The sequence below is a fragment of the Artemia franciscana genome, unplaced genomic scaffold (assembly GCF_032884065.1).
Source record: "Artemia franciscana unplaced genomic scaffold, ASM3288406v1 PGA_scaffold_47, whole genome shotgun sequence".
NCBI classification, from domain to species: Eukaryota; Metazoa; Arthropoda; class Branchiopoda; order Anostraca; family Artemiidae; genus Artemia; species Artemia franciscana.
Window position 1 is genome coordinate 1094112 of NW_027062688.1, and position 15347 is coordinate 1109458.

Genomic DNA, 15347 nt, shown 5'->3' on the forward strand with positions numbered 1-15347 from the left:
CGAAAGCTGCTTCGGGGAACAGAAAGCAACTCCTAAAAATACAACATAAAATGAAAAAAGTAAGTATACAATTAGTTTTAGAAATTTGAAAGTAGAATAGTTAAAAAGTAATTATTCTTGTTGCTAAATAAAGAGGACTGGAAAGATTGGATTTAATATTGAATTAACTTTCACAGTGGCAAATCTCATCATCAGAACACTTGAAGACAAGACTATTCCCTACAAGGTAATATTTCAAACCGAAAAAGTCACAAGAATGCAATATGATGCTATTTTCAAGCGAAACATTGAAAATGAAGGAAAATAGGTCTAAAAAACAGAAACGCCAAAAACAGTAGAAAAAACTCAACAGTAACAAAAAAGGTAATTAAAAAACAGCTTGCTGTTTTTCGTATTTTCTCCAAAATAACAGAATAGAAAATAGTGAAAAAAAGAAATGGAAACTGAAATGGTATCAACCCCTAATGTAAACTGAACTGTATTCAGAGGCGTAGGATAACTAGTTTTTCTTTCTAGTTTTTTTTCTTGTTCCGATTTGGCATCAAAAATTGCAGAATATCAAGTATTAGTTTATAAGAGATCAACGAAAGACTGGCCTCTTAACTACATCAGCCGCAATCTCAGGAATCACTTTCCAAACTGTGGGATGAAAATTACGCATATAAAAAAAACGTGCGGATATCATTCGTACTTACTTACATTTAATTTGATTTATAGAACCGTATCTATGACAGGGTTATAAGATGTATTACGGTTATTAAAATATTAAATAAACAGTTGGGTGCTAAACAGTGTAATATTCTATAAAAGATACAATTTATAAAGAACTTCATTAGTATACTATAGTACATATCTATCTTCTATATATAAAAAAAAATAAATAATCTTTCTTCTATATATAAAAATAATCTATATATAAAAATAATTTGTATGCGTGTGATGTTTGTCTGTCTGTCTGTCCGCATATGACGTCTGAATTATTTCATCATATACCAATTCAAAAACGAATGTATTCAAGCCCGAAGTAGCTGAGTTGGTAACGCGGTATGTTCCAGGTTCTAGGTCCGAGAGGTTGCAGGTTCAAACCTTGGCTAGGTAAAAACTACTAAAAAACTAAAAAGATAAAACTAAAAACTAAAAAAAAGTAAAAACTACAAAAAAAACTAAAAAGAAAAAACTAAAAACTAGTAAAAAAAACTAAAAAAGCTAAAAAACTAAAAAAACTAAAAACGAAAAAAATAAAAAAGGAAAAAACTGAAAAATAAAGGAGAAAAACAAAACTAAAAAAATAAAAATAAAAATAAAAAAACTAAAAAGGTAAAACTACAAGAAAAACTAAAAAGAAAAAAGAAAAAAAAAAAAAAAAAAAAAAGGTAAAAACCAAAAAACACTAAAAAGAAAAAAGGGGAAAAGCACAAAAATTTATTTCATCATATACCAATTCAAAAACGAATATATATACAGATCGGGACATAAATGTTGACCGGGACACAGGGACACAACTACAACGGGGACGCCGGGGGGCACAGGGAGATATATAAATGACGACGGGGACACAGGGAATGTTCGATTAGCAATCACCATCAACAAAGCTCAAGGGCAATCATTAGAATCATGAGGTATAGATCTGAATACGGATTGTTTTCCCATGGACAATTTTATGTTGCATGTTCAAGAGTCGGTAAACCTGACAATCTATTTATATCAGCGAAGAATGTTGTATATTCGCAAGTTTTACGTAGTTAAAAACATATATATATATATATATATATATATATATATATATATATATATATATATATATATATATATATATATATATATATATATATATATATATATATATATATATACTAGCTGTTGGGGTGGCGCTTCGCGCCACCCCAACACCTAGTTGGTGGGGGCGCTTCGCGCCCCCCCCAAGCCCCCCCGCGCGCGTAAGTCGTTACGCGCCATAATAGTTACGCGCCATTGTAGTTGTGTCCCTATGTCCCACCTGTGAATATAGATAGATATATATATATGGTTTTAACTACGTAAAACTTGCGAATATACAACATTCTTTGCTGTCCCATTGTCTTTGCATATAAATAGATTGTCAGGTTTACCGACTCTTGAACATGCAACATATAATGGTCCATGGGAAAACAATCTGTATTCAGATCTATACCTCATGATTCTAATGATTGCCCTTGAGCTTTGTTGATGGTGATTGCTAATCGACCATTCCCTGTCCCGGTGTCCCGGTCGTCATTTACATCCCCCTGTTTCCCCCGGTGTCCCCGTTGTAGTTGTGTCCCTGTGTCCCGGTCGTCATTTATATTCCCTGTGTCCCGGGTCCCGGTCGTCATTTGTATCCCGGTGTCCCGGTCTGTATATACATTCGTTTTTTAGTTTTGTTTTTCTCCTTTATTTTTTTCCTTTTTTTTTCTTTTTTAGCTTATTTAGATTTTTAGATTTTTTAGTTTTTTTATTAGTTTTTAGTTTTTTTTTTCTTTTTAGTTTTTTTGTCCCGGTCGTCATTTATATCCCCCTGTTTCCCCCGGTGTCCCCGTTGTAGTTGTGTCCCTGTGTCCCGGTCGTCATTTATATTCCCTGTGTCCCGGTCGTCATTTGTATCCCGGTGTACCGGTCTGTATATACATTCGTTTTTTAGTTTTGTTTTTCTCCTTTATTTTTTTCCTTTTTTTTTCTTTTTTAGTTTATTTAGATTTTTAGATTTTTTAGTTTTTTTATTAGTTTTTAGTTTTTTTTTCTTTTTAGTTTTTTTGTAGTTTTTACCTTCTTTTTAGTTTTGTTAATTTTTTTTTTTACTTGTGTCCTGGTCGTCATTTATACTCCCTGTGTCCCGGTGCTTTGTTGATTGCTAATCGAACATTCCTTTTGTCCTGGTCGCTTTCTCTTTGAGTGTCGTCATTTATTTTTTTCTTTTTTAGTTCTTTTAGTTTTTACCTTTTTTAGTTTTTTTTAGTTTTTAGTTTTTTTAGTTTTTTACCTTTTTTTAGTTTTTTTAGTTTTTTTAGTTTTTTAGCTTTTTTATTTTTTTTATTAGTTTTTAGTTTTTTTTGTAGTTTTTGCCTTTTTTTTAGTTTTTTTTAGTTTTTTAGCTTTTTTATTAGTTTTTAGTTTTTTTTGTAGTTTTTGCCTTTTTTTAGTTTTTTTAGTTTTTTAGCTTTTTTATTTTTTTTATTAGTTTTTAGTTTTTTTTGTAGTTTTTGCCTTTTTTTAGTTTTTTCAGTTTTGACGTCACCTGATCCAGTTTTTTCAGGTGACGTCACCTGATCCACAGATCCACAGACAACTTATTTTTATATATATAGATAGTTTTTTTTTTTTTACTTATGTCCTGGTCGTCATTTATACTCCCTGTGTCCCGGTGCTTTGTTGATTGCTAATCGAACATTCCTTTTGTCCTGGTCGCTTTCTCTTTGAGTGTCGTCATTTATTAGTTTTTTCCTTTTTTTTTAGTTTTTTATTGGTTTTTACCTTTATTTTAGCTTATTTTTCAGTTTTTTCCTTTTTTTTATTTTTTTTTTATTTTTTATTTTTTTTAGTTTTTTACCTTTTTTTAGTTTTTTTAGTTTTTTTAGTTTTTTAGCTTTTTTACTTTTTTTATTAGTTTTTAGTTTTTTTTTGTAGTTTTTGCCTTTTTTTTAGTTTTTTCAGTTTTTTTTTTAGTTTTTTATTGGTTTTTACCTTTATAGTTTTTTTAGTTTTTTAGCTTTTTTATTTTTTTTATTAGTTTTTAGTTTTTTTTGTTGTTTTTGCCTTTTTTTAGTTTTTTCAGTTTTGACGTCACCTGATCCAGTTTTTTCAGGTGACGTCACCTGATCCATCCACATATCCACACACAGACAACTTATTTTTATATATATAGATATATATTCACAGGTGGAACACAGGGACACAACTACAATGGCGCGTAACTAATATGGCGCGTAACGCCATCAGCCGATGTAGCTGAGTTGGTAAGGCGTTATGTTCCAGGTTCTAGGTTCAAGAGGTTAAAGGTTCGAACCTTGTCTTTAGCATTGATACAAAAGAAGAAAAAATAAATAAAAAAGGTAAAAACTACAAAAAAAAACTAAAAAGAAAAAAATAAAAAACTAAAAAAGCTAAAAAACTAAAAAAAAGTAAAAAACTAAAAACTAAAAAAGAAAAAAACTAAAAAAACTAAAAAAAATGTAAAAACTACAAAAAAACTAAAAACTAATAAAAAAAACTAAAAAAGCTAAAAAACTGAAAAAAACTAAAAAAAAATAGAAAAAGGTAAAAAACTAAAAAAACTGAAAACTAAAAAAGAAAAAAACTAAAAAAAGGAAAAAAACTGAAAAATAAAGGAGAAAAGAAAACTAAAAAAACATAAATAAAAATAAAAAAAACTAAAAAAAGGTAAAAACTACAAAAAAACCTAAAAAGAAAAAAAGTAAAAAAGCTAAAAAAAAGGTAAAAACCAAAAAAAAACTAAATAGAAAAAGGAAAAAAATAAAAATTTATTTCATCATATACCAATTCAAAAACGAATGTATATACAGACCGGGACATCGGGACATAAATGACGACCGGGACACCGGGACACAGGGAATATAAATGACGACCGGGACACTCAAAGAGAAATTACAGACTGGGACACCGGGACACAAACGACGACCGGGACATAGGGAATATAAATGACAACCGGGACACAGGGACACAACTACAACGGGGACGCCGGGGGGCACAGGGGGATATTTTTTGATTTTTTATATAAATGACGACGGGGACACAGGGAATGTTCGATTAGCAATCACCATCAACAAAGCTCAAGGGCAATCATTAGAATCATGAGGTATAGATCTGAATACGGATTGTTTTTCCCATGGACAATTATATGTTGCATGTTCAAGAGTCGGTAAACCTGACAATCTATTTATATGCACAGACAATGGGACAGCGAAGAATGTTGTATATTCGCAAGTTTTACGTAGTTAAAACAAATATATATACATCTATTTATATTCACAGGTGGGAAACAGGGACACAACTACAATGGCGCGTAACTAACATGGCGCGTAACGACTTACACGCGCGGGGGGCTTGGGGGGGGGTGCGAAGCGCCACCCCAACAGCTAGTACATATATTTATATATACATATATATATATATATATATATATATATATATATATATATATATATATATATATATATATATATATATGCACCTATAGCACCTACTGCTTCTAAAAAGAAGAATATATAAATAGGGTAAGCTAGTTTTGGTGTTACTTGGTTGTTCTACATTTGTTAGTTTTTTTTTCATAGGCATGCATTTTGGGGATGATACCTGACACGGGGATACCATAGGTATTCTGTGGTAAGCACAACACTTGACTGGGTAGAGAATTTAAAGTGCCGAAACCCTATAGGGAAGTGTATTCTCCTGATGAGCCCTTGTGTTGGGTTGTTGCCTCTGAATTATTTGTCTTAACTGTTTTTATTGTTTGGTAAATGACGACTTATACTTATTGACGACATGACTGCCTGTCCATGGATTATTCTTTATGGTTGATTGTGTATGGCTATGCTGTTTGACCTATGTGATTATATGGATGAGTAGGGTTAAGGCCTCATTAAAGTGCTGGTCTATATTAATCACTAATTTAGGAAAACTGTCTTCCTTTTCTCCTTCTGTCTCCCTTTTTTTTAAGGTGTTTGTGCTGTTGCATTGGTGATTTCTCTTTTCGTTATATATATATATATATATATATATATATATATATATATATATATATATATATATATATATATATATATAAATAAGTTGTCTCTGTGTGTGTGTGTGTGTGTGTGTCGGCTGACGTCATGTTTGTCGACTGACGAAATTACAGACCTTGACATCGGGACACAAATGACGACTGGGACACCGGGACATCTATATATATAAAAATAAGTTGTCTGTGTATGTGTCTGTCAGGTGACGTCATGTTTGTGTGTTGACTGACGTCATGAAGTTAGTTGTCGTCATTTTTGTTATGACGGTGACGTCATTAAAGATATTTAAGACATGCGTTTGATGAACATGCAAATTTGAATTATGGGAAAACATATTTTTTACATAAGATATTTTGATGGCTTCTCTTTCGTATGAATTCTTCGATTAGCATGCAAAGTTGCATTACGAGTAAACCTTTTTGATTATATATCACACTCATGAGGCTGCTTCTTTGTGTGAGTTCTTTCATTTTCATGCAAATTTTAAAACTAATTAAACCTATTTTTGACATAAATTACACTTCTTCTCGATTGTATGAATTATTTAATGATCATGCTAATTTAATTTGTTATAAAAATATTTAAAATAGACCAGTTAAGTCCTTTTAAATCAGTTAAACACTTTTGAACCAGTTAAAAATGTTTGGGCTTATATCAATTCCCTCCTAGTACCACCGTAACATTGCTTAAAATTTATTCGACTTTATTAAGTTCATTAGAACGTTTTAAGAAGCTTAGGTCTAAGTTTTCAAAAAAAATGTACCTTCGTGTCTCAAATGGTATCCTAGAACTATAACCTATGTATCCAGTAGCTTCTCGGATTTAAAAAATAACCAGTTAGCAAAGTTCAAAAATAATCTACCTCCCCCTCCGAAAAATCAAAATGAGGAAGGGAGAGAAGAGAAAAAGGGGTAGCAGTCTTGGGCGTTGTCATTGACCCTGTTATAACATTAGCAAGGGGCACAATCATGGAAGTTCCTACTGAATAAGTCAATGCAATATATTATATAGAAGACATACTTTAATATTTTCCTTAGACGTACTTAGAATTCCCATTTGAAAATATTGGTGTCTTGCTTCAGAAGTTATCTAAATACTTCAATATTATTGGTATCTTTAACCCTGTTTGGATGCCAAGAATAATTATCCTTATCAACTTTAGGTTCTTATACAATATTCTTAAGCCCTTTAGATCAGCATATCCAATAATAATTAAACCATAAACTATGTTGAACATCTAAGCATTAGTTTGAACTTTGGTTTCGTGGAATGGACTTTGAATATCGACTTTTATATACAGAAATTTTGTGCCATGAAGTTCTTACATCTGAAGCTAAAGTCACATCTTGACTTTTTTATTTATTATAAATCAAGCAGTGGATGAAAACTGTTGATCTTTGCCAGTTCTGAAGCTCCTTTTATACAGAAAAAGACTCAATCAAACAAGTTTTTTTGCGTCCACCGTCTCAAATAGTATGAGCAGAATATGTGCTCGTGTAAATTAGGTTCCGTTTGCAAAATGCAAATAATGTATTTCTTGTAGTATGGGAAATCTGGTTACTAGTGAAGGTTTATGACCGAATGTGGTTTCTAGACAAACCGGTTATGCAAATTTTGTTCCTCCCAGACTGTGTGAATAAAGTTCGTATAACATGAGGCATTGTTTTCTCCGTTCCCATTTACCCACCACTACTCATAGCTATTAAATTTTTCAGCTATGCTGAATAAACTAGTTATCTAAAATTCGGATTATATTCATTTGGGAGGAAAAGGGGCATAGAAAAAGGAGGGATAGTTGCCCTCTAATCATTTTTCCCTCGCAAAAGGCATTAGAACTTATAATTTATTTTTAATTCGCTCGTTTCCTGATCTTCTAAGACCGTTCGTTCAATGCGATCTCCCAGGGGAAAATGATAAATATGCACCCGTGATCTTTCTTGGACCAAAATGCAAGATTTCTGATTTTTATTGGTTGGGGGGTTGAATTACTACAATTCTTGTCTGATATGGTGGATATGGAGGCGTGCTTTTCATTAAGATAGCATGATTGTCTTAGGGTTTTTCCAATCTTTTTCGAAAAGACAGAAAATTTTTTCAGCCCTGTAGCTCTCGATGGGTAGCATTAAACTTAGTAAGTTGTATGTATATGTAGTAAGAGAAAATTCTTCTGAAGCATCAATAGTTATCAGACTTCCGTCTTTTAGATTTTCAATTACTATTGGGCTAAGTCACTCATTACACACAGTTTGTTGCTACGAACTATTGGATATACTATGGAATTTAGGGATTTAATAAGCGATTTTATGAAAATAAAATAAACTCATTTTCTTCATATGGTGTTTATTCACTTACAAAAACGATATATTGTCGTGTACAGAGTTGGGGAGACCTTATCACCCCCCTCCCCACTCAGAAACCAAAAATATGTCTTTACTGGGAATTAAGGGTACTTGTATTCATGACTTAATCCCTCCCCATCCAGTAAAAGAATGATACAATGAATAACTAGTTTTTTTGTAAAACAAAATTTTTGCTAATTTTTACAAAGCATTGAAAGGCATATAGATTTTTTTAGACAAAAGTGTTTCATTTTAATAAGGTAGATCGGTTTGGAAATCTTCCTAGCTGGTAATCTTCTGATATATCCGATAGATCGTCCTCCCCACTATCCCGTAGAAAATACTTATCTTCTGAGTGGCAAGGGGATCGTAAAGAGATTTTAGTTGCTTTTGTCGTCCTTATAAACCAATGCTCTACTGAAAGTGCTAGTTTTGTTAAACTTACAAAGACTATAACATTTTTTGCAAATGTTCTCTTTTTAACTAGGAGAGGCTATTGAAAAACTTCTCACATAAAGTTTATATTCCTGCTGATATTTTTAATATTACTAAAAATACTTTATGAAATAAAAACAAGCATGTTTTGATTCAAAATGGAATTTTAGGAACAGATGTATTTCATTTAGTTAATTTTTGGATAGGAGGATAGTGTATTTTAGACGGAAGAACTTTAGAGATGAGAAAAATAAGCATAGCAGACGCAAAGAAAATAAATATATGTGTATTTACCACTATAATGTTTTTTCTTCCTTATAATTGAAGTCCAAATCTTACTATGTGACATTTTATATTAAATAAAGCTGGCGCGGCTGCATTTAGTTCTAAAACCCATAGTTTTTGAACAATAAATGAATGTGCTTCCATCAATAATTGTACAACAAGTTCATCACTATATTTAGGAAGCCAATCCTTGAGACTAGGTCATTTTCAACTCCACGGAGAAAGTTTTATCGAGCTTATTGTATATTCTATGCGAAACAGGCTATCCTTGTCTAGGAACTAGAATTTTGAACTTAGAACACCATATTTAGATTTACACAGTTAGATAGGATACCATTTATCATCTTGCTGAGATGAAAAATATGTAGAATAAAAACTTATTAATTTAAGATCGATATTTGCTAAAGTAGCAATAAGCTAAAAATCATGAAAAGATTGATTATAAATCAACAACTGACATTGTTCCCTATTGCACTTATCCAACAGGAACCGATATTATCAAGCCCAAATTGTGTCAAAACATGCGGTTAGCTGACCAAAACCAAAAGACTGTGGCAAAGCAATGTTTTTAATGGTTTTTCTGAATTCGGCTCATTGAATGGGTATTTGTGTTTTTCTTATGTTTTGAAAGGGCTACAATAAAAGACTTTCTGCCATAGGGGCGCTGAAAAATGCAGGAGGCGTACAACAAAACCGTCCTGACATGAACGTGCTTGAAAATTGTACGTGCAGTGTTTTACCATTAAAAAGGATAAGTAAGATACTTTTCATTTAAAAATTATTTTCATTTAAAAAGAAGTATTTCCCCTCTCACCTTGCTAGATTCAGAAATGAACCCGTTCCTGTCTGTTGTTTAAATAAGATATGAAAAACCTTGTCTCGTACAGATTATCGTAAAACTGTTCCACTAGTCTTTTTCGTATATGTAAATGCATTTCAGCTATCAGAAAGGAAGATGTATCCCTGTCTTTCTTATATATATATATATATATATATATATATATATATATATATATATATATATATATATATATATATATATATATATATTGAATAAAAAAATAAGTTTTTTCAACTGAAAGTAAGGAACAACATTAAAACATAAAACTAACAGAAATTACTAAGTATATGGGGGGTGATCTTTCTTCAATACCTTGCTCTTTACGCTAAGTTTGACTTTTTGCTCCAATTATCTAAGAATAGCTTCCGGTACACAATGACCGCTTAATTTGAATATTAGGTTTTTTTTTAAATTCAGAAAACACTTTATCGTAAAGAGGAAGGTACTGTGGAGGGGCAACCCCCCATATAATTAATAATTTCTGTTTGTTTGAAGTTTTAATATTGCTCCTTACTCTCAATTAAAAATACTTTTCTCTTACTTAATTTCTGGTAAATTCAGGTCCATCTCAGTGGAAAATTCCCTTCCCCACGAAAAGTCCTCTATGAAAAGATCCTCCCATAGCAGCCTTGTCAGAAAATCCTAATCCTCAAAAATACCTTTTTACTTCCCAATAGCCAATATCCCTACTTTTTGTAAGAAGTGGTCAAAGTTCATAGTTTGCAACTCTTTCCTCGTTTGCTTTTAGGGGTGAAATCATCCCCTTAGACAAATTTATTTAATTTTTTGATTACGCGGAAGAAAATGCCATACCCAAATTTTGATCAGACAATTTTGGATAAAAAAGGGGGTGGAGGAGGGCTAGATGACCTCCAATATTCTTGGTCACTTAAAAAGGGCACTAGAAACTATGATATCCGATCAAATGAGTCCTCTCCCGATCTTCTAGGATAGCTGATACAATCAGCCCTGGGAAAAAAACAACAAGAAAATAAATAAGCATGCATGTGTGATCTTGCCTTTGGGAAAAAAATCACACTTTTGTATATAGGAGCTTGGAACAGAGCAGACTTATTTTGCCTCTTACTATTTTGAAAAATGGCTATCTCAAAATGTTCACCGGATACAAAAAAGGTGGGGAGGGGGCTGGTTGTCCTTTGATGACTTATGGACTCTTGATGATGACTCCAATCGAATGAGCCCCGATCTACCCCTCCGCCAAAACGTTATGTGCTAATAGTGGGAAACTTGCACAATTTAATCCTCTTGCTCCAGAGGCTGGGGGTATTCGTCAACCCCTGAGCAATACTTATTTGACTTTCGGGCTAATTTGAGCTAAATGGCTTTCTCAGATTTTGACCGGATGCATTTTGAAAAAAAAACAGGACGTGAGGGAGGGGGCTGGTTACCCTCTGATTACTTTTCACTATTAAAGAGGGCACTAGCACTTTCGATTTCCAACAGAATGAGCCCCTTCCAAAGAGTATACGCGTGCCTTTTCAGTAAAAACCATATATGTTAAAAATAGACAAATAGCAAAACTTTTAATCGTCGTAACAAAGCCTGGGGGAATTAACATCAAACCTGGAACCATAGTTACGTGATCCTTGAACTATTTTGAACAAAATGGCTGTCTAAAATTTTGATTTGATGCATTTGGAGGAAAAAATCTAAATTTCAATCGGATTCAATTGTGGAAAAAAGTCTGTGGGAAGGCTAGTTCCCCTCTGATCACTTTTGCCTCTCAAAAGGAGCTAGAGCTTTCCATTTCTAATCAAGTGAACCTCTGCCAAAGTTTATAGGACTACCCCTCCCATAGAGCCTCCGGGGCATAACTTACAATCGTTTACCCCTGGCTCTTGATATTTCTTTGACACTAGAGGCATTTTTATATGATTTGTGAACTTTTGATCAAATACACTTGGGAAATAGAGGTTGTGGGGGCTAGTTGCCCTCCGTTCCCTTTTTACTCTTAAAAAGGGAACTTGAAGTTTCAATTTCCAATGAAATCTAGCTTCCTTCAAAGTTTATATGAGGTATGACCACCGCTTCCATAAAAACTTAAATGGCGTTTTGCTGATCTTCAGTATTTCTACTCGTTTTTCATTCCCAGGTGTTCAGTTAATTATGGCTAACTTTCTCAGGGTGGGGGGATCTAAATAACTTACCTCATTCTCGGAGATGGCTCTTTGGGGAAAAAATGGTTTTTTACTTTCGTTTGAAAAACTTCTTTTCGAAAAGTTTGTTTTTATATAATTTCTGTGCATTTTTTATAGCCAAAGATTTGAATAATATAATGAATTTTCTCTAGTTTTCGTTTTCATATCATTAGAATTAAAACATATAATCCTAATTTAATGGTTCTAATTAGTGACTTTTGATTTATTTCAATACCCTCTTAACATTCCCCTCAACATTTTGTTTTAAACAGGTTAAAACGAAACTCTTTAGCACACAAGTAAAGGACAATTCCAAGGCTACAACCAGTGAAAAACAAAACAACCTAACAGCAATTATAACTAAACCGAAAATAAACTACAATGAATGAATAAATGAAACCAAAACGAGGAAAAATTAATAAACACTCTCGCAAAACAAATACCAAAGTGGAACAAAAATAAATTATCCATAAATAAATGGTGGTAAATAACTTGATTAAGTAACACCTAGAAAATAAAAAAAGTCTGAATTTTTAGGAGAGGTTCATACTCAACTAAATGACAAAACCCCACCCTGGACTTTCCCTTAAGAAAATCCTAGCCTATTTGTCTTAAATAAAATATATTCATAGTCTTGTTTATGCTGACAATGTTCATCTTCTGTACAGGAAAACTATAGGCTACTGTTTCACTGTTGGTCCTCTCCAGAAGAGACACTGAGAAGATGGAGATTAAGAACAAACTTTCACCATGGACATAGCCATATGCATCACGAAGCCGTGACACATTACTCAAACAGTTCGTGGCGATTAGCTGTAGTAAGGAGCGACCTGGCTGAATAGTAAACGAAACTCTAAAAAACGGAATTTTGATACAAATAGATACATCAAAAGAATTGGATTCTTATGATGACATTACAGGAACATAGGAGGCGGGTTGCATAACAGAGAGCGGAAGGGAGTTGACTGTAATCCAATCCCTCTTAAGCCTTAGAAAAGACATTAAAAATTTTAATTACCGATCGGACGTGCCACTTTCAATTTTTTGTCTACGCGACGTGAGTGTGGAAAAAAAAGAAGACAAATATAATACTTGAAAGGCACATGACTTTATACTTAATTAACGATTGAGCCTTACCGTTGATTTAATTCTTTCATTTCTTAGAGCAGGATTTATCCTAGAGAGATCATACCCCTATTTAGTAGAGATAGCCCATTATGCCGTCCAGAACGTCAACTAAAATCAGTTGAAATGAACTTTGTTGTAATGTGTCAAGGTTGGTCTTATATTTTTTTTTATGTATTGCAAAAGTAACTTCTTCTCATCAAGTTTCATCCCGATCTCTCCACTCTAAGTATTTTCCAAGATTTCCGGTTTCCAAGATTTCTGTTTTCCCCCTCCAGCCCTCATTATCCTTGGATCAGATTCGAATTGAAAATGGAGCATCTGAGACATAAGATTCTTCTATGTATCAAGTTTCACTAAGATTCGATCACCCACTCGTAAGATACCTCGATTTTCACGTTTTCCAAGAATTCCGGTTTCCCCCTCCGACTCCCTTCAATGTCACCAAATCTGGTCGGGATTGAACATGAGAGTTCTAAAGCACAAGATCCTTCTAGATATCAAATTTCATAAAGATCTGATCACCATCAGATCTTATTACCGTTTCAAATACCCCTTATTAAGATCTGATCACCGTTCGTAAGTTACAAATACCCCATTTGTTTCTAATTTTTCCAAATTACTTCCCCCAAACTCCACCGAAGAGAGCGGATCCTATTCGGTTATGTCAGTCTCTTATCTTAAACTTGTGCTTATTCTTTCCACCAAGTTTCATTTTAAATTGCATTAATATCCGATCGCTTCTTCGAAAGTTAAAATGCCTCATTTTCTCTAATATTTCAGAATTAACACTCCACCCAACTACCCCAAAGATAGCAGATCCTTTCAGGTTGTGTCAATCATGTATCTAGGACTTGTGGTTATTTTTCCCACCAAGTTTCACCTCGATCCCTCCAATCTAAGTGTTTTCCAAGATTTTAGGTTCCCCTCTCATTCCCCCCCCCCAATGTCACCGGATCCAAGCAGGATTTCAAATAAAAGCTCTGAGACACGATATTCTTACAAACTTCAAATTTCATTAAGATCCAATCACTCCTTGGTAAGTTAAAAATGCCTCAATTTTTCTAATTTTTCAGAATTAACCCTCCCCCCCCCAACTCCCCCAAACCGAGCAGATAAGTTCTGGTTATGTCAATCGGGTATCAAGGACTTCTGCTTATTTTCCCCACCAAGTTTCATCCCGATCCCTCCACTCTAAGCGTTTTCCAAGATTTTAGGTTCCCCCTTCACCTCCCCCCAATGTCACCGGATCTGATCAAGATTTAAAATAAGAGCTCTGAGACACGATATCCTTCCAAAAATCAAATTTTATTAAGATCCCATCACCCGTTCTTAAGTTAAAAATACTTCATTTTTTCTATCTCTTCCGAATTAACCGGCCCCCTACTCCCCCCAGATGGTCAAATTGGCAAAAACATTATTTTTAATTTAATATAGTCCGGTCCCTGATACGCCTGACAAGTTTCATCGTCCTAGCTTACCTGTAAGTGTCTAAAGTAGCAAAACTGGGACAGACCGACAGAACGACAGACAGACCCACAAAATTTGTAATCGCTATATGTCACTTGGTTAATACCAAGTGCCATAAAAAAGCATCGAGCTGTTTATTATGCCAGTAGTGGAACTGTTTTTTCATTACCTGGTGTGCGATAGCCCTACTCTTTTGGGTAAATCTTCTGATTAACTCACTAATGAGACATCTAAGAATTAGACATATTTATAGCATCATAAATTCAACCTGAATCCAAATATAACACCTATTTACGGCAAAAAGGAGCTTTCACCCTCCCCAACCTGTAATGTGCCAATATACACCCTGAGTTGTATACAGACACTGAATTCTTTAAATCATTCTATTCTTTAAATTGATTTAAAATTTATCAAAATGATGGAGAAGTCATTACATATACGTAATTCAGTGTATATATCTGCAAATTAGGGGTGGTGGTGTAAATCTTATTTTCATCTCATCGGATATTCTACGCTCTTTTGTGCGGTAATTTATGTCCGTTTTATGTTGGACTTGATTATTAATTCAAAATTCTGTTCGTGTTAGGATTTATCTATTTAACCATAGCTGTAGGTCTATGTGTTACTTTTTTTTCAGCATCTATAATTCCTGTTCGGTTTGGGTTTCATCAATTCATTCATAGTAATGTCTGTTTGATTTAAGTTTTAACTACCGTATGGCAATATTTCTGTTCATTTTAAGCTTTAATGTGGCTCTTCACTTTTCTTGGAATTGTTTTTTTTTTAATTTTGTATTTCTAATTAATCAGTAAAAATAAGTATTAACTTTAAATTTTAATAGGCCCTTGTCAGTTTAACAGCCAGATCTTACGTCACCAGTGACAAAAATAAATTCTTCATTCACCCAAAAAATTGGTTTGTTTTTATTTTGGATCAAACC

General features: G+C 33.2%; 1 protein-coding gene across 1 annotated transcript in view; it reads right to left on the minus strand.

Annotated features, from left to right (window-relative positions):
- The window catches only part of LOC136041872 (disabled homolog 2-interacting protein-like), a 173786-nt gene extending 164553 nt beyond the window's left edge, over window positions 1–9233 (minus strand). The window contains exon 1 of the mRNA XM_065726661.1: window positions 8822–9233. Within this exon, the coding sequence (XP_065582733.1) occupies window positions 8822–8876 (55 nt within the window). The 5' untranslated portion in view covers window positions 8877–9233. The remainder of the gene's footprint in view (window positions 1–8821) is intronic.
- Window positions 9234–15347: the final 6114 nt, after the last annotated feature.